Source organism: Ammospiza nelsoni, chromosome 3 (genome assembly GCF_027579445.1).
Source record: "Ammospiza nelsoni isolate bAmmNel1 chromosome 3, bAmmNel1.pri, whole genome shotgun sequence".
NCBI lineage: Eukaryota > Metazoa > Chordata > Aves > Passeriformes > Passerellidae > Ammospiza > Ammospiza nelsoni.
Window position 1 is genome coordinate 112,213,124 of NC_080635.1, and position 18,939 is coordinate 112,232,062.

The 18,939-nt window shown below is 45.4% G+C and overlaps 1 protein-coding gene across 1 annotated transcript; it reads right to left on the reverse strand.

The window, feature by feature from the left end:
- Positions 1-425: 425 nt before the first annotated feature.
- On the reverse strand, positions 426-13,934 carry LOC132071834 (L-threonine 3-dehydrogenase, mitochondrial-like). Its single transcript, XM_059469631.1, has 10 exons — positions 13,878-13,934; positions 11,381-11,492; positions 8,860-9,061; positions 8,503-8,545; positions 7,296-7,366; positions 6,405-6,554; positions 5,256-5,428; positions 4,214-4,304; positions 3,525-3,794; positions 426-3,315 (listed from the first exon to the last, which is right to left on the reverse strand). Exons 3-10 carry the CDS (start codon positions 9,041-9,043, stop codon positions 3,176-3,178), a joined length of 1,122 nt encoding a protein of 373 aa, XP_059325614.1. The 5' UTR covers positions 9,044-9,061; positions 11,381-11,492; positions 13,878-13,934; the 3' UTR covers positions 426-3,175.
- Positions 13,935-18,939: the final 5,005 nt, after the last annotated feature.

Consider the following 18,939-nt stretch of genomic DNA (forward strand, 5'->3'; position numbering starts at 1 on the left):
CAGCATGCTCACAGCCAGGAATTCCTTCCCAAATTCCCATCCATCCCTGCCTTCTGGCAGTGGGAAGACATTCCCTGTGTCCTGTCCCTCCATCCCTTGTCCCCAGTCCCTCTCCAGCTCTCCTGGAGCCCCTTTAGGCTCTGGAAGGAGCTCTGAGCTCTCCCTGGACCCTTCTCTTCTCCAGATGAGCACTCCCAGCTCTCCCAGCCTGGCTCCAGCCCTTGGAGCATCTCCATGGCCTCCTCTGGACTCTCCCCAGCTGCTCCATGTGGATTTTCACTTTACAACCCCTCTCTGTGACTTCATCATTTACTCCAAGCATCGATGCCACGTTTAACAGCCCAGCTGCTGACTCAGCCTGCAGGGCTCTTCCCTCCAGGCTCTGTCACTTTTCCCACCTGCTCCAACCAATGACAAACCCAGGATCCATTTGCAAAGGATTTTATTAAAGTAGGCATCATCCACAACTAACAAGAGTTGAAAAAATATTCTTAACAACCTCTTTTTTTTTTTTTAATCTTTTTTGTCCTGAATAAGTAATTTAACAGCCACAGTGCTCAAGTGTCATGAGGGAAGTCTCTGCCCAGAAGTCAAACTTCCAACAGGTAGAAAAAAGTACATATTTTGCACCACATCAAGTTGGTTTAATACAGAAAAAAAAAGTGACATCATAACAAGTTAATGTGGAAAACATGGGAGGAAAAAAATACAGATCATTGGTGAGATTGAAAATGAGAATTTCAAACAGGATGCAGACCTTCCAGACACATTTAATAATATTCCAATTGTCACAACAGTTTCCTCCAGACCACTCTCTATAGGAACATGGTTTATTTCAGATTTAAAAAAAAATAAGTTGCTTAAATGGCTGCTCCCAAATGAGGCCAGTAACAGCTTGGCAGGAAAAACAAAATTGTGTTCAAAATGCCATAGGTTTGAATTCCACCTTTGCCATGACACCTGTTCCAAGGCTTTTGTGTAATTCCACCACCAAGGACAGTGTTTCAGAAGAAAGAACATTCCTGCTCCTCACTCTTGCTGACTCCAATCAAACTGGAGCTGGGAATGAGGGTGAGGGGATCAGACCCCAGGACTCAGAGTGATGTAAGGACATGGAGTGAGACCCATCATCAAAACCTCTTTATTTTACACTTCCCAAAAGTGGAACAGAGGCACTGAGGAGTGGACAAGACACTTCAGCTCCTTTCCAGCCCTTCATCTGCTGGCTCCAGGTCTCTGGGAGATAATCCAGTCTGGATCCCATCCTTTTGGGCAGAGGACAAAGCGCAGCCAGTCTCTCCTCAGACGGTGGGAAGGGAGGGCAGACTTCACCACCCATTGAGCCAAAAATTACACTTGAGCTACGTGAGAGTTACAAAGTGGCCAAAGTTTAAAAAATTTGTCCTTTCAGCAATGTAAACAATATAAAAAATATTTCAGTAACAGCCACGACCCTTGAGCTTAAATACCTGGGAAATTGCTACTTTGCCCACAGATGAAAGGGTAAAGTACATACAAAAACAAGAGATACAAGTGTAACAAATGTTTCAAATAATTGGGTTTCACCAAAGAATCTTCATTGGAAGGTTACTTTTGTGAGGAAACATATTCCCTGCAGGAGAACTCCTGCACAAAGAGACACAAGTCTGATCATGGCAGGGTTACAGAGAACACAACAGACTCACAACCACCAAAGCACCGTCACAGAAAACAGAGCAAACAAGTTGTAGGCAAAAAAAAAAACAAACCCCAACAAAAAACACTTGAATGTTTTTACCTACACACACTACTGGAGTATACAACACCAAAAAAAGAAAAAAAAAGGAGAGCTTCCTGTAGGGAATTTCCAGTGATTTTGAAAATGAAAGGCATTTTTTCTTTGAAAAAAATAAAAGTCCAAAGCTCCCAGAGGCTGTTTCTCAGCTGGAGTAGCTAACAGCTCAGACTCACATCCATGGAAACTGGTACTTTACCTACAATGGCTTTTCTGTCTCTCCAGTCTGTCATTTCCTGAAGTCTCCTAAGTAGCTTTTGAACTGACACCTCTTCCTCTCACACATCTACTAAAACTCCCTTGTTCATCCCAGAATCTCCTGTGCATGAAACTCAATGAGCAGAACAGCCCTTAGCTGTAGCTAGAAGATGGTTTCAGCTTCTGGATCCCTCTCTGAAGAATAAAAGGGTATTATAAGAGTTACATATAAACAGCATCTACAAACACAGTGCACGTGGAAAATGGGGGGAACGGGAAAGATTTCCAAGGCTGACCTGACTCTACTGTAAGGCTCCATCCTCAGCCCACCTTTACAACTTGTTCCAGGCAATGTGACACTGTGCAGGGACTCCAAACAACTGGGAGAACCAAAAGTACTGCTAAAAAACCCAGCCAGAGGCTTGGCTTCCCTGAAATCCCACCCAGACTCACATCCATGGAACAGCTCTTCAGATTTCAGCTCTCCCTCCGAGGCTGCACTGAAGGCAGCGGCACTTGCAGAGAACAGGACAAAGGTCTGCTTGTAAACCCTGTTTTTTTTAAAGCATGATGAGAATTCAAGTCCTATTCCACTTCACATTTATAAATAGCATCATAAGAATGCTACTCTGTATGCCCTAGGTATAGAAAAGTGTATGCTTAGACAGCACTAAAGAGAGATATAAATAGGAGCTACCGAGCAAAGTTTGATTTCAAACTAGAATTGCAACATCCCCCTGCAATTTGGAAACATTAAACAGCTCTTCTGATGTCTCTCTTGTAAGCAAAGAGTAAAAAGGTTCTTGCTGCAACCTAACATCCTCCACCAGGAAAAAGCAAAACCTATTGTTAGCTTTTTGGGATATGCCTGAAAGTTGGACAATGCTATCCCACTTTGTTTGCCAAGGAAGAGGCAGGAATGATTGGAGAGCCATCAGCCAGGAGTAAGTGCTATTTTGGTGTTTTTCCCTAAGTGTGAAAGTTCAAGAACTCTGTGTTTGTCAGCAGTGCTGTGTTTGGGGACAGCACCCAGTGCTGCTGTTTATCTAAAGGACATTCCAGCTACAGGACATTTCTGCCCAACTCTGTCACTACTTACGAAAATTAGCAACTGACATGCTCTAAGACTCAGAAAATTAGAAACTAAAATGCAGCCATTTCTTCCTGGTCCTCTGTGGAAATCTGGAAACATCTGAAAGCATTTCAGTTAGCTTGGGCAACCCTAGAGTCAGACCCAAGGTAGCTAAACATGGTGGTCACCAGCTCAGGGAGGTCATAGTCATGTTTCCAACCCCAGTCCCTGCGGGCGTTGCTGTCGTCGAAGTTCATGGGCCAGCTGTCAGCTGCAGGGAAAAAAAAGAAAAAGAACCAAGAAAGGTGAGGTTTAGGAAAAAAATCTCTGAACTTTGAGATGTTTCATCATTACTAAGCTGAATTTTGAACCATAAGGCTTGAACTGCACAGGAACAATTTGTCAGTTCCTAAAAAGAAAAGAGACTTTGTTTCACCCCAATGATGTTTTTTCTTACCTGCTGCCAGGGAGGATACTAACCTATGGCCTGCCTGACTTGATCCACGTTGTAGGTCATCTGGAGCTCAGGGACATACTTCTGCACCTCCTGGGCCAGCTCCTCAGGAGTGAAGCTCATGGCACTGATGTTGTAGGTCCTCATGGTCAGGGCTTCTGCAGGGGCCTCCATGATCTCCAGTGTGGCCTTCAGGCAGTCGTCGATGTACATCATGGGCAGCCGGGTGTCCGGCCTCAGGTAACACTTGAATTTGCCAGTTTTTATGGCATCATGGAAAATCTTGACAGCATAATCTGGGAAAGAGAAAAATGGATGTGCATGATCTGACAGTCAACAAATCTCAGACCAACCCCAAAGTCTCCTGTCTCAAATCTGGCAGCAGGACTGTGAGATATTCATCAGGAAATCACAGAGTGGTTTGGGTTGGAAGGGAGCCTAAAGATCATTAAGTTCCAATCCCCTCCCATGGGATGGGATGCCACTCACTATCCCAGGTTGCTTCAAGCCCTCCAACCTGGCCTTGAATATTTCCAGGGATGAGGCAGCCACAGCTTCTCTGGGAAACCTCACCACCCTCACAGGGAACAATTCCTTCCCAATATCCCATCCACTCCTGCCCTCTGGCAGTGGGAAGCCATTCCCCTTTGTCCTGTCATTCCATGTCCCTATGAAAAGTCCTCCCCAGCCCTCTTGTCATGCCCCAGCCACTCACCAGTTGTTCCCCCCCCAGGCTGGGAATCAGCAGAGATAATCCCTGGATACCTGAGGCAGCGGAAGTCCAGGCCATAGCGGTAGTGGTAGTACTGGGGAGGGAGCAGAAACACAGAGTTACACACCAAAAGTTGGTCACACACCCACTGGTTTTACAGGAAAAATCTGACCCAGGATGAACCTTCAGCTGTCCCAGGACAGGGATGAAAGGAAAGGAATTACTGAAGAATTCCCATTCCCTGCCTGGCAGCTGATCTCCCTGCTTGTCCTTTTCCAGCTCACAACCACATGAGTAGATCTTTGATTTTTGACATGGATTGTCATGCTACTCATGTAGGGTCTACAATGTTCAGAAACTGAACATTCCCAAGTTTGTGAGACTTTCCAGGATAATACAGACCTCAGACCTGGAAACTATATAAAAATATCAGCTTTAAAAATGTTGCTTATAAATAACTGCAAAGCCAAAAGAGAAGCTGTGCATGTGCAGACTACCAAGACTTTGACTTTAGAGTCTTTTTTTGTAGAGGAGGAGCAAAAAGTCATCACTGTGTACCTGCTGTCACAAGGCTTTGTGCACTGTCCTTTCTGCAGTGCCATTCACACTGGCACAGAGGCCAAAGCCATAAAAAACAGGGAAAGAAATGACACTGAAAGTCAGCTCTTTGCCAGCTTCTCATGCTTTGTGCTTTTCTCAACAGAACTCAAAAGATATTTGACCTTCAGAGCTGCCTCAGACTATTGCTGAGTAGTAAAGCCCGAATTAAGGAAAAATGGGGGAAAGAATGAGTGAGGAATCTTGCAAGAGCAAGGAAGTTCCAATCATAGAATCATGGAATGGCTTGGGTTGGAAGAGACCTTAAAGAACATTCCCACCCCTGCCAAGGACAGGGACAACTCCACCATCCCAGGTTGCTCTGAGCTCTGTCCAACCTGGCTTTGGACACTACCATGGATGGGGCAGCCACAGCTTCTTTGGGAAACTTGTTTCAGTGAAGTTCTACCAGACTTTTTAGGAAATTAATAAAGTAAAAAATTCTCACTTCTCCCATGAGCTCAGCGTGGACCTTGGAAACTCCATAGATTGTCCTTGGCCTCTGAATGCAGAGATCAGGAGTTGGATCTCGAGGAGAGGTGGGTCCAAAGGCTCCAATGGTGCTTGGAACAAAGAGCCTCAAATTATGCTCAGCTGCAATATCCAGAACATTGTGTAAACCTGGGGAAAAAACCACAAAACAGGATTTACCAGAATATTTCTTCTTTCTCAAGCCATTATGAGAATTATAAAACATTCTCAGCTGGAAGGCACCTATCAAGATCATCCATGGCCCTGCACAGATACCCCAATAATCCCACCCTGTGAGCATTGTCCAAACACTCCTGGAGCTCTGGCAGCCTTGGGAATGTCACCATTCACTGGGGAGTGTTAGAGGAGCCTCCTTGAGCTAGGTCTCATAAGCTCTTGGAGGTCCATAACACACCTAAGATCACTCAGCTACCCTTAGAGGCATAAAAATCAGCAGGATGGCTTCTGTTGCAGTGTTGGAAACAAAAAGGTTTAATAGAAAGCAAAATAACAAACAGAGAAAAACCAAGCCAAGGGCAAGAGGTTCTTGTTTTTAGTAAAACACCTTACAAAAGTGATTAGTTTGTTCTCTTCTTTTTCTAGTAAATTGCCCGAGTGGGACTTTTTGGAAGAAAGGAAAAGGAAGAAAAAGGAAAAGGAAGAAAAAGGAAAAGGAAGAAAAAGGAAAAGGAAGAAAAAGGAAAAGGAAGAAAAAGGAAAAGGAAGAAAAAGGAAAAGGAAGAAAGGAAAATCTTGTGACTGAGCAGACAGTCTGAGCCAGCTGACTGGGATTGGCCATTAATTAGAAACAACCACATGAGACCAATCACAGATCCATCTGTTGTATCCTACAGCAGCAGATAACCATTGTTTACATTTTGCTCCTGAGGCCTCTCAGCTTCTCAGGAGAAAAATCCTGGAAAAGGGATTTTTCAGAAAATATCTTGTATGGCTACAAGAAACTACTGGCCTTCTTTCCTTTTTGAGGGGACAAAGGACACTTTTGTCACTCCGCCAACAGGGAGCACATTCCTATAGGGGAGCTGCTCCAATGCCAGACACCCTCTGGGGAAGAACCTTTCCAAACCTGCCCTGACACAGCTTTAAGCCCTCAAACCCAACACACCAGTGATGTTGACAGCCCTGGCCAAGGGCACGTTGGCCTCTCCCACGGCGCTGAGCAGGGCGCTGTAGTGGAAGAGCCACGTGATGCGATTGTTCACCACGATCTCCCGCAGGTTCTTGTAGTCCAAGATATCCGCGAAGATGAAAGGACCTGGAGGAGGTGGAAGCAGTGGGAAATTGGATGTCAGGAATGGATGGAAGGAAGGTTCTGCATCAAGCTCAGGCAGCTGTTTCTATCACCTAAATACATCACTAAACAGTGAGGTTGAGGAAAAGTTTTCGCAAGTTTCCAGAGAAAATCAAAGAGTTTTAAATCCGACTCTATATCCACCTCATTATAAAAATTCCCTGAGCATGTAAAACAAAGCACAAGTTTCATTTCCAACCTCCTCCGTCCAAAAGAATAAAAGCACCTCTTTTTACAGCAGGAGCACAAGGTGTCTTAAATCCTACTCTATATCCACCTCATAGTAAAAATTCCTTGAGCATGAAAAAACACAGCACAAGTTTCATTTCCACTTCCTTCCTCCAAAAGAATAAAAGCATCTCCTTTATACAGCAGGAGCACAAGGTGCCTCAAATAGTTATTTGAGTGGGAAAAGTGGCACATTTTTTTCACTGCAAAGAGAAATATTTTCCTAAATATTTATTATTTATATTTAGGAAAACATTTCTCTTTGCAGTGAAAAAATGCAAAAAGAAATATTTAGGAAAAGGGAATAAGAGAAGAAACCAACATCTTGGCAAGATTTGAAAGCAGAGAGGCATTATGCAGAAGGTTTGAAAAGCTGCTTGTCAGTGTAATCCACTTATCACTTTGATAATTAGTTTATGAACATCAGAGGTAAAGTCAAGGATTTTTTTTTTTCCATGTGCTTCCCCAGTCACTTACCACTATAAAAAACATTATCTGCAGGCTTTCTAATGTCAGACAAGATCACATTGTTCTTTCCAAAGCGTTTCCTGTGTAAAAATACCCACAGGGAACAGTGAGTCCACAGCTTTTTGAGATAATCCATCAGTTGCTATTTTGTTTTGCAGGAGTGATAGCAGAGGAACAATATTTTCCACAATAAAATCAGTTACTGCACTAAACAAAAAAACACCCCAACAATCCTTTAAATATCAAACCAGCATCTTAAAATGATAAAATACTTCTAGTAGCAGTCAAGCTCTGCATAAGGATAAAGAAATATTTTAGAAAGTGAAAATATATTGGGAAAAAAGACTTTCCTACACTTTTCTTATTGAAAATTTTACCCAGGGATAATTTACCCCCCTGCAGACAACAAAAAGCCACTGGGATTGTTGTAGCTGCAGTTACTTTTATATCAACTAAGCAAATAGAACAGAGAAATTGTGACCTTGTGCTAATCAACACAAGGCTGTTGGAGAGAGCAGATCTGGGGGCATTGGAGCACATTCTGGCCTCCCATTATTTGCATAATTTAAAAATATATCATAGAAATGGTAGCAAATGTTCAAACTGCTACAGTGTTGAGTGCAGTGAGTCTGCTTACTTTTAATCTTGGTCTAAACTCCCTCCAGCAAAGACTGTGAGCAAATGATAAACTGGAGTTGAGCTGGATATGGACAAGGACATGGATCAGGGAGAGCTCTTGGAGCATTTCATTCATCATTTCACACTTCTTGAAAAGATGTCATAAAAAAAAGGAGGTAACTGTGCTTGAGGTGAGGAAAAGGAGAAGGAAAAAGAAGGAAAACTCTGAGGGTTTAGACTCTGAATACTCCCATTTAACTGGAAGCAAACAACTCAGCAGACAGTCCCTCAGACAAAATCCTGCTATTTTGGGAATTGTGACCAATGGACACGCAGAAAATACATCAGGAACCCACAGCAAGCACAGGAGGGACAAATAAAATGATGGTGAAAATTTAATTATAGAATCATTAAAGAAAAGACCTTTAAGATCATCAAGTCCAGCTATTAATGTTATTTACAAAGCCAAGGAGACACAAACAGCATTTGAAAAATAGGCTTTCTTTTATAAACAACTTTCCAGACAACTACTGCTCCTAGAAGTGATGGCTAAAGCTGGAATTCCTCACTCACAGCAAGCCAGGGAATGGTGACCCACCTCAGCAGCTTTGCAAGTCCCACCCCGAGCTGGCCAAGACCACCTAAGAGACAAAAATCAGAGGAAAAGTGGGGGTCACAATGCAGAATTCCATTATTATCTGTATCACATCAAGAATCAGTATGATTTTCTCAGAAGAGTCAGGAAGCTTTTACATTTTTTTTCAAGGAACACCTTTTAAAGAAGTTCTGGAATTAAAACAGGAAAGTTCACACAGGACTCTGATGGCAAAGATCATCCCAATTCCAGGATATTTGGGGTATTTTTGCTTCCAGAACTGTGCCCTTTGGGGAGGGAGGAGAGCAGTGGGAAAGCTCAGCTGAGAAGCAGGAACCCAGCTGTGCCAGGAGTGCTGACCTGTGATTAACACCCGGGGATGGTCCGACTCGGAGAACGTCACCGAGTGGAAGCTGGCGTCAGAGGCCACCTGGCGTGGGGACACCCCAATGGCCCTGACAGGCACCAGGGACACCCCACAGCCACAGCCAGAGCTCTGCAGCAGCTGGCTGGCAGCTCTGCCCAGGTTCCTGATGACTGGCATCTTCCCCTTTCAGGTGTGCTGTGAGGAGAGAGACAAAAGATGAGTCACGAGTGATTCAACCCCGTTAGACAGCTTTGAAAACTCTGCTAAAAGAGAAAACTCCGCTAAAAGGGAAAACTCACTCTGCTAAAAGGGAAAACTCACTCTGCTAAAAGGGAAAACTGCTAAAAGAGAAAACTCTGCTAAAAGAGAAAGCTCTGCAGAGATCCAGAGGAATTTGATGCCATCCCAGAGCTGGGGGATTGTGCCAAGCAAGGGCTGAAAGCAGCCTGGCGTGTAACATGAGCAGAGGTAATGTATTCCCTGGAGAGAGCTCAGGAAAATATCCACAGTCCAGAAAAATGGACAGAGAGAATGCTGTAAAGCTCAAGTTAAAACTTTTTTTAAAATTTCACTCGGAAGTGTGATTTTAAGGATAAATACAGAATAAAACAAAGCTGCTGTGATGCCACGTTTGGAGTGGAAGTTTTGCAGGCTGCTGTGAATAAGCAAAACTCCTCAGGATTGCATCAGCAAGAGCAGCTGAGCCAAGGAGGCAGCAGGAAATATCTTGAAAAAAAAGGAGATTTACTCTGATTTAACACTCAGGATGGACAGTACCCAGGAAGCAAACAGAGGAGTGGCAGGGCTTAGCCAGGCCTCAGGAAAATGTCCTAATTATTTCACATAATTATAATTTACCCTGTGCTGCATTCAAGTTTGGGTTCTTGCTTTCCAAATCTTTCATATTGCAGAAGGAAATGCAAAGTACCCCAAATAAATGACACCTGCAGCCACAGCTGGTTGTTTCTGTGGTGCAAATTTAATTCTCCCAAATAAAATCCTCAAGGCACAGCCAGTTATTTTTTCCTTATCCCCTCTGAAGAATTTTTATTTCCCAATACCTAGAATATGCAAATTCCCAGATGAAAGCATATTTCAAAATTGCCTGATGGGGTTACCCTGTCAAATCCTTTCTTGGGGCATATATTCTAAAAAGGAGAGGCAGGTAGAGGGAAGCTCTCCAAGAAACTGCAGATGAATTCCAGTAGCAGAGAAAAGCAAACAAGTGATTAATGTGGGCGTTCCTTTCACTTCTCAGTCACCTGGCAGAGAATGTTCTGGTACTTGAGGGAGTTCTGCTATTTAAATACAGATTTGCTAAATATTGTCTAGTAAGAGAGCCCCATAAAATTGCATTATTAAAAAAATATATTTAAATTGATCAAAAAGACTTGGTCTGAGATGCCCAGAGAGGTGATGGGAGTGTCCATCCTTGGAAATATCCAAATTCCATCCAGACACAGACCCAGGCATCAGCTCTCATGATAATCCCTCCCTATTTCAGCACTGAAGAATAAAATCCTCCAGCACTGAGAGACACACACTGGTCTGTGTGACAAAAAATTTCCACTCCAAGTACCTGAAAAGGCATTTTGAGCTTTGAAAAGTACAAACAAAAGTTGGCTGTGACTAAAATTGGTTTCCCAGTGACTGGACTGGTTTTTGCAAACATACTTAGAGTGAAACCACAAAGGCTTAAGCTGAGAATTTACTCCCAGGTCTGACTCAGAACAGTAAATGCATTTTATACCAGGAACTGAAACAGCCAGGCAGCAGAGCTGCTGCAAAAACCTCCACTGATGGCATTTATTTTTATTTCAAATGCAAAGAGGGGAAAAACAGGTGTGACTGGCTACTAAAGTTGCCATTAATGCACAGATATACAAAGAAATCAATATTATGCCTTAAAAACTCTTTCCCAAATAGCTGAAGTCAGCCCCACACAGTGATTAACTTACAAAAGCAACTCATACAGGAAAGCCCATTCTCCTAGATCCAAATTTTTCACCTTAATTAAATTCCAGGGGTTATTAACAGCTCTGAACACATAAAAAAATTAACAGATGTAAAATAACATATATTTTTATAAGTTATTATAAAAATAATATATATTAAAAGGCTTCCCCTTTTACTATCCCAAAGAGGGATACTTTCTGTTCTGTTGGGAACTGAAGAGGAAAATATCATCTATATAATATAAAGATATAATTTATAGTGAAAGGTGTCCTTGCTCATGAAACAGGATGAGCTTTAAGATCCCTTCCAATCTAAACCATTCCATAATTCCACCATATATTTTCAAACCCCCTCCCACATCCCCTTTTGAATAGTTTCTCAGTCCCGGATCTCATTTATCAACTCAAACTGATATTACAAAGTGCTAGCAAAATGAGGAAGCTTTATCTTGAAACAAAATTATTTCCCCCACCCCAGTAATTTAAACCAATAACCAAAGGTAATTTCAAGGATTAGGCAATGGAATTGCAGCTGGAATTTTCCCTCTCCTGTACTCACCTGGGCCTCAGCTGGTGATAAGGCAGAAGCAGAGCAGAGAAGGCAATTTATAGGACACTGCCTCTTTGGAAAGCCAATCAAAACCTGGCAGAGAGTAGGAGTTGTCCCACACCTTAAGGAAAAAAAAAACCAAAAAAAAAAAAAAAGTGCGTGTGAGAGCAGCAGCCAGGGATTTCACTGCTCTCTCCTGCTTGATTTTGAAATGCCTGGAATTGGAAGAGGCTGGGAAAGGGCTCTGAAGGTGCACAAGCTGCTCCTCCAAGTCCCAGAACCAGCCAGCCTCGGGTCGTGGCCGAAGGACAGAGTTTAAATTAATTAGTGGCAGTGCAAAAAGATTAGCAGAGAGCAAACACGTGCTCCAATGAACAATAATCTGCCTGGGATAGCAGGAAATTTCTGGGGTTTGTAAGAAGATTAAAGCACTGGGAGAAGGGAAAGAGGGAATAGAGAGAAAAAAAAAAAAAAGAGAGACACATTCATAAAATGACATTTAGTGAGTGAACTGCCAGCTGCTGATCCTCGGCGAGGTTTCCAAGGTGTTACATAAGCAGCAGCACCTGCTGCTCACATAAAAGTCAAAAATGTTTATGGAAACCAGCAGCTCTTGTAAATTAGTTATTAATAGAATGTCACTCACGGTGACAAGAAAGATAAGAGAGTCATGGGCTTTGTCTGGAAAGTCCCACTGCAAGCTTCAAAGAAAATGGGAGAGAGGGAGGAAAGAGAGGCCAAACCAAACCCCAGAGCTCCCACAGGATCTCTGGGGCTGCACAGCTGCTGGGATGCCACAGGATGCCCCTACAGGGAGCTAAACCAAAGAATCCAGAACTTTCTTCTTTCAAAGAAAATTAAGGAACTCTGCAGGGCACAGGATCTTGCAGATTCCCAACCATATCCTCAGGAACATGATCCACACCAACTCACTGAGCTCCAAATTCTCAACTCCCAATTGGCTCCAAACCCCACAGCTTCTGCTCCAGACCTGCAGATTTGCTTATGCATTGGGAAGCTCCTCTAATTTTCCCAACTGTATCAAGAGCTTGAGGAGTGAGACAGCACCTTCCTTGGGCATCCAGAAGATGAAGCACAAGCCACAGGAAAGCCTCTGTGGTGCCCAAGTGGAAACTCCATCAGATCCCTGCATTTAAAGGGATAATCTCAGCTCAACCCCAGGGACTGCTGCCTGGATAGCTGGACCCAAATGCATCTCACATTCCCTGCTGGCAATTCCTCTGCTTCTGAGACCCCCTAGGCTGGGACTCTGCGTCCCTGCCGGTGTCCCCTGGCAGGGGGGATGTGCCAGGGTGTCTAGGCTGGAGCTGTTCCCCCTGGCAGGGAGCTGCTGGCCAAGCTCAGCTGGAATAACCTTGACACATGCAGGGCTCCTGTCCCAGGGGTGACGCACAGCCCGGGGTGAGGCCGAGCCCCTCTGCAAGAGGAGACGTCAGCCCGAGCTGTGAGGGACCTGCTGGGAACCTGACCTCAGCCGCCAAAAATAAACAAAAAAAAAAAAAGAAAAAAAAAAAAAAGGGAGATTACGCAGCTGCTGAACAGTGTGAAACTCCTGGAAGAGGTAAGGAAGGTCCAGAACGTCCAGTGTGTCCTGGGCACAGTGGGCAGCAGGGAAAGGGGGGGGGATCCTGCCTCTCCGCCCCTCTCAGGTGAGACCCCACCTGCAAAGCTGCCCCAGCCCTGGGGCCAACGGCAGAAGGACCTGGAGCTGCTGGAGAGAGTCCAGAGGAGGCCACAGAGATGTTCCAAGGGCTGGAGCCCCTTTGCTCTGGAGCCAGGCTGGGAGAGCTGGGAGGGTTCACCTGGAGAGGAGAAGACTCCAAAGGGACCTCAGAGCCCCTTCCAGCACCTAAAGGGGCTCCAGAAAACCTGCAGAGGGACTGGGGACAAGGGATGGAGGGACAGGACAAGGGGTAGTAACATTAAACATAAAAAAGTAGGTTTAGATGGGCTATTGAGAAAGAATTCTTGGCTATGAGCATGGAGAGGAGCTGGCACAGCTCGCAGAGAAGCTCTGGCTGTCCCTGAACCCCTGGAAGTGTCCAAGCCCAGGCTGGACGGGACTTGGAGCAGCCTGGGACAGTGGAAGGTGTTCCTGCTCACGGCACGGATTGGAACGGGAGGATCTTTGAAGTCCCTTCCACCCCAACCATTCCCCGATTCCCTGGCGCTACACCCGGCACAGCCCCCGCTGATGAAACCCCAGAGCCGGGGCGGGTGACGAGCGCGAACAAAACCCGCCCGCCCGCAGGGAGTCTGCGATGAGGCACCAAAGCGCCACGAGCACCGAACCGCCGGTCCCGGTCCCGAAGTGTCCCCAGAGTGTCCCCAGAGGAGGGGACCGCGCGGTGCCGGGGAGAGCCGCCCCTCCCCCACTCCATTCATTCGGTCGAGCCGGGAGCGGGGCGGTCCCGCCATCCCAAATCCCCCAAAGCCCCGCAGCTCCCGGTCCGGTCCGGTCCATGCCCGTCATGCCCGCGCTCACCCCGCTCCTGCCGCGCTCGCGCTCCCGCCGCCGCCCCGTTCCCTCAGCCCAGTCCGCTCGCGCCGGGACCGAAGCCTGACGTCAGCGGCGGCCGCCCAGGGGATTGGGCGGTGACGTCACACGGGCGTGATGTCACGCGCCGTGAGGGGCGGCGGTGGCGGGCGGGGCGCGGCGGCCCCTCAGGAGCTGAGGGCGGGCGGTGCCCGGCCACGGGGACAAGGGACATTACAGCTCATCCCGTCCCTTGCCATGGGCAGGGACACCTTCCACTATCCCTGATTGCTCCGAGCCCTGTCCAGCCTGGTCTGGAACACTGCAAGGGACTGGGGCAGCCAAAGCTTCTCTGGGCACCCTGTGCCAGGGCCTCACCACCCTCACAGGGAACGATTCCTTCCCAATATCTCATCTAACCCTGCCCTCTGGCAGTGAGAAACCATTCCCTCTCTTCCTGCCACTCCATGCTCTTGTCCCAAGTCCCTCTCCATCTCTCACCAACACTCACCAGCAAGCCACTGTACGACACAGCACTGCTCACAGATTCCCAAATCCCAGAATCGCTAATTCCCAGAGCTCCAGAATGGGTCAGGTTAGAAGGGACCACTGGAGGCCATCTGGTACAACCTCCCTGCTCTAGAAGGGTCATGCCACAGCTCAGGGTTATTTACGTCTGTGAAAAATGCCAATCACTTGTTTTAAAAATGTTAAAAGTTTAATAGTAATAAAATGGTTATAAAAAGAGTAAGACAATTAGAGTAATAATAATTGGGACAATTTCAATTAGGACAATATGAGAAAATAGAGACAAAGTGTTACAGATGTCCAGGTACCTATTTCTGGACAGCATGAGCCTGAACAAGGACACACATTAACAAAGGATTAACCCTTAAAAACAATAACCTATTGCATATTCCTACACCTTTTACATGCTGCATAAATTCCATTCAAATACAAGATTCTGTCTGGTCATCCTCAACTTCTTCCTCTGAATCCTGACAGCACCTTCGAGGCGGGAAGAAGTTTGTTTCTTCTGATAAGAGGGCAATAAATTATTTTTCTCTGAAAGATTTAGGTGTCCTGTGGCTGCTATCTTGCTGCGAGTCCTTTCTTTAAAAGAAGTATCCTACATAACATAGTTTCTATTTTAACATTTTTTATAACCTAAAACTATATTTACCACACTACTTAAGAGAATTAATACAGTATTACTTTCTAACACAACACGTATAATATTTATTTTAATATTTGTGTAAAGCCAATCATAAAATACATGCATTATTCACAATGTCCAGACAGTTCTGGAATATCCCCAGTGAGGAAACTCCACAGCCTCTCTGGTCTCTGTTCAATGCTCGGTCACTGCACAGGAAAGAAGTTCTGCCTCCTGTCCAGGTGGAACTTGCTGGGCTCAGTCCCTGCCCGTGGCTCTGGTGCCACTGCTGGGCCCTGGAGCAGAGCCTGGGCCCTGCTCTGCCCCTCCCTGCACACAGGGACACCCAGGGCTGAGGGCCCCTCTCAGCTGTTCCTCCTCTCCAGGCTGAGCAGCCCCAGCTCCCTCAGCCTTTCCTCATCAGGGAGATGCTCCGGTCATCATCTTTCCATCACACCAGTGTCACTGTCATATTTTCTTAAAAATCCCTTCACCAGGATTTCTTCTTCTGGGAAGCTGAGAAGCTTCAGAGAAAAAGGAAAAAAAATTACCTCATTTTTCTCTCCCACGTTTTGCTGCTTTGGAATGTGGTCTGGAGATTGTCTATCCAACAGGTGGTTGTTCGATTTGTTTCATGTGAATTGTCTTTATTTAATAACCAATCATCGTCCAGCTGTGTCAGGACTCTGAGGAGTCAGTCATGAGTTTTTAGTATCTTGTTAAGCCTTTTGTAAGTATCCTTTCTCTATTCTTTTGTTTAGTTTTAGTATAGCATTTCATTAATATAATATCATAAAATAATAAATTAACCTTCTAAGAACAAGGAGTCAGATTCTCAATTCCTCCTTTGTCCTAGGGCGCCAGGAGACAACTGCACCACACACCATTGTAATTGTCTCTCCTAGGCTGTACCATGAGCTCCTTGACTGCCCAGACATCAGAGAGGGATGTAGTACCCAAATGATCTTTTTGTTGCTAAAAATCACCTCTGCATTTCAAATTTCCATCCAAAGATGCTGCCTTTGCATCCTTCTGCTGGCTGTTCTACATGAACAGCTGCTAAAACTCACTCTCCCTTGCTTAGACTCTGCTTTTTAGCGTTCCTGCTCTTACTGAGGTCACAGTGGCTGAGCAGGACCTGTTAGGTTTTACATTGTTTCCTAAAAGTTCCATAAAAAGAGGTATTTCCCCCTTTCCCATCAAGGTCAGTGCCTCATGAGTATGGCCAAGTCCTAAACACCTTTAGCTCAACAGAATGAGCCACCTGGTTGATCTTAGGGCTGAAACCACCATTTGCTCAGCCAAGAGGTTTTTTGTTGGGACAGGGACAGTGAGAATCATCGTGTTTGTGCTCTCTGCACAGCTGAGTTGTGGCACCGTGCCCCAAAACTGGAGATCCACCCTCCTATCAGCACCCACACTCACAGCTGCTCATCGAACTGCTGGGCAGCATTTATCGTATCACAGGGCAGAGCTGCTGGCTGGTTGTGTGCTGGGTGTAGCTGTTCTCAGAAGAAAACTCATCCTATCAATAATTTTTTTAAAGCAGGAGGCCATGAAGAGAATAAAGTTGGTGGAGCTGCATGTCCACAGCAAGGAGCCCACTGGGGTGAGGCAGACACCCACGTTCTGCTGGACTCCACAAGGGAAAACTGAAGTAGTCTTAGAAGGGGAAAATTATCTTGATATCAGGTATATTGAACTGGAATAGGATAGTATTTCTTTTTATGCTGTTTGACAATTCTCTAGAGGATAAGAGTGCTGGAATGAGCACATTCTTCTTGAATGAAGAGAAGCTGAATGTCTGCTGGTTTATGAACCCACATTCAACATTTTTGGATCTCAAGCACAGGAATGTGCCCTGTGAGGTGACAAATGCAGTCCTACATTTTACCATGGCCTTCAGAGCTGTTTGTGCTCAGGTTTTGGAACTGTGCTTCTTGCTTGCAAATTCTACCTTCTCATTTTTCCTTTCTGGGGAATTATTCTTCATTTGAAGTCCCTGCAGCTCCAACTGGCAGCCTGACAGGAGAGCTGTGACTTCCCTATGCCTGGAAGTGTCCAAGGCTGGGCTGGACAGGGCTTGGAGCAACCTGGGGTAGTGGAAGGTGTCCCTGCCCATGGCATGGGGTTGGAACTGGATGGGCTTTCATGTCCCTTCCATCCCAAGACTGTATGGAGGCAGGAAGGACAAAGCTGCAAATTTCCCACCCAAGAATCCTTCTAAAGAGGGGCCTTACTTGGCCCAAACTGAAATCCAGAAACATGTTCTGGTTTGGTGCAGTCCAGGCACTGCCCGATTTCTTAAAGATCCAGCAAAGCTGCATGGAGCAGGAAGTTCTTAAGGGAGTTCTTAATGAGCAGACAGGAGGGATTAGAGGGCCTGGAGCAGTTTGTGCAAAGTATTTAGAGTTAAATCTGATCCCACGTCACACTTTCTAAATCTCCAAGCAGAGTCCTGGTCTGATGGGGTTTTGCAGCTTCAGAAGCAGGGCTGGATATGGGAATCCTACTCCTAAATCAAGGATAGGACCAGAGAATCTTGGGATTATTAGAGTTGGAAGGGACCTTGAGGGCCATCCAGGTTCTCCTGCTGTTTCTGGCTGAGGGAGTGGGTGATTTCTGACAGCACAGGGGAGGCTTGTGCATTGCTGCCCTTCTCAGGAGGGTGTGGGGCAGTGGGATGTCCTCTGAAGGACAAAGTGACAAACTGCTGGCAAGCAGAATTCCATGTTTGATGGATCAGTGATTTGATCTCTCAATTTGATCCAGCAACTCTTCAGACAGAAGCTGATCAAATCCTCCTTTCCCTGAGCTAATCCTGACAAGTCTTCTCATTCCCAGCAGCATTTCTACAAAGAGCTTCCAGATCCTTCTCCTCTGGATTCCTTCTGCTGAGCTGTAACTCCAGCAAACAACATTATTACTTTTTACCCCCCCTTATTCCAAACACATCTATATTTCATAACCACAAACATTAACTCCCTGAGCAATCTTGAAGAACAAAGGCTTTGAGATAAGATTCTCTTGCCGCAGAGGTGTTTATAAGCCTTTCCCCCCCCCCCCCCCCCCCCATTCCCTCCTGCTTACGAATTCCACCCCTTGGCAGGCAGGTTGGGATTGTTATGTAACAGCTTAACTACATGTAATTAGAGGGCACAAAATTACAGATGGAGCAGGGGTATTATTGGATGGCACAAGCTTCCCTGAGTTTCTAAAGAACATGGGTGAGTTTGTGGAGGAGAAAAACATTAATGGTGAGTGACTGTAAATCCCCTGGATGTACAGTGAGAGTGTCTGGTTCAGAAATTCCTTCAGCTGTAGATCCCAGATCCTGTGAGAGCGCCGTGGGGACAAAGCTGCTGCTGGAAACAAAGGAGCAGGATTAGGAGGATCTTGCCTTGATTTGCTGGTGTTGCTTTTATGTTCTGAGTTGGATTCCCTGAGTGATGAGCAATTCCTGCCTCAGCACAGCAAGGAGCAGAGAGCTCAGCAAACCAACCACTCTATAAAAATGCTGCTTTTCAAGGCCATTTATTATAGGCAGGGCATTGAGCCATGAGGGAGCCAAGTGCAGTAATTATATTTGTGAAGCACGGGTCATTTCTGTTTGCTGTACCCACTTGATATTCACACAATGGAGTAATTTTTCTGTGATGTTCAGCTTATCAGCCTCTATTTTAAAGACTGCTTGTGCTTGAATCATGTTTCCCCTCCCTCTGAGTACTTTGTATTTGAAGGTGCTGCTGAAGGTAAACCACCCTCCTCCTTTGACGTGGAGCTCGCATTTAAACATATTTTTTTGAAACTGCCTATCTTTTTTGAAGTCTGTTGAATTTCAGAGTGTTCTGCAGATAATGGTATTTCCATCTTGCCTAATTTCTGTCCATAAACAGGTCTTAAACTGTTCACAGT

Bases quoted from the DNA above. Each gene is read 5' to 3' on its own strand.
- LOC132071834 (XM_059469631.1), bottom strand. From the start codon at position 9,043: ATGCCAGTCATCAGGAACCTGGGCAGAGCTGCCAGCCAGCTGCTGCAG. The intron at 6,555-7,295 runs GTAAGTGACTGG...CACCTCCTCCAG, and splicing joins AGATAATGTTTTTTATAGTG to GTCCTTTCATCTTCGCGGAT. The intron at 3,795-4,213 runs GTGAGTGGCTGG...TCTCTTTCCCAG, and splicing joins GCCTGGGGGGGGAACAACTG to ATTATGCTGTCAAGATTTTC.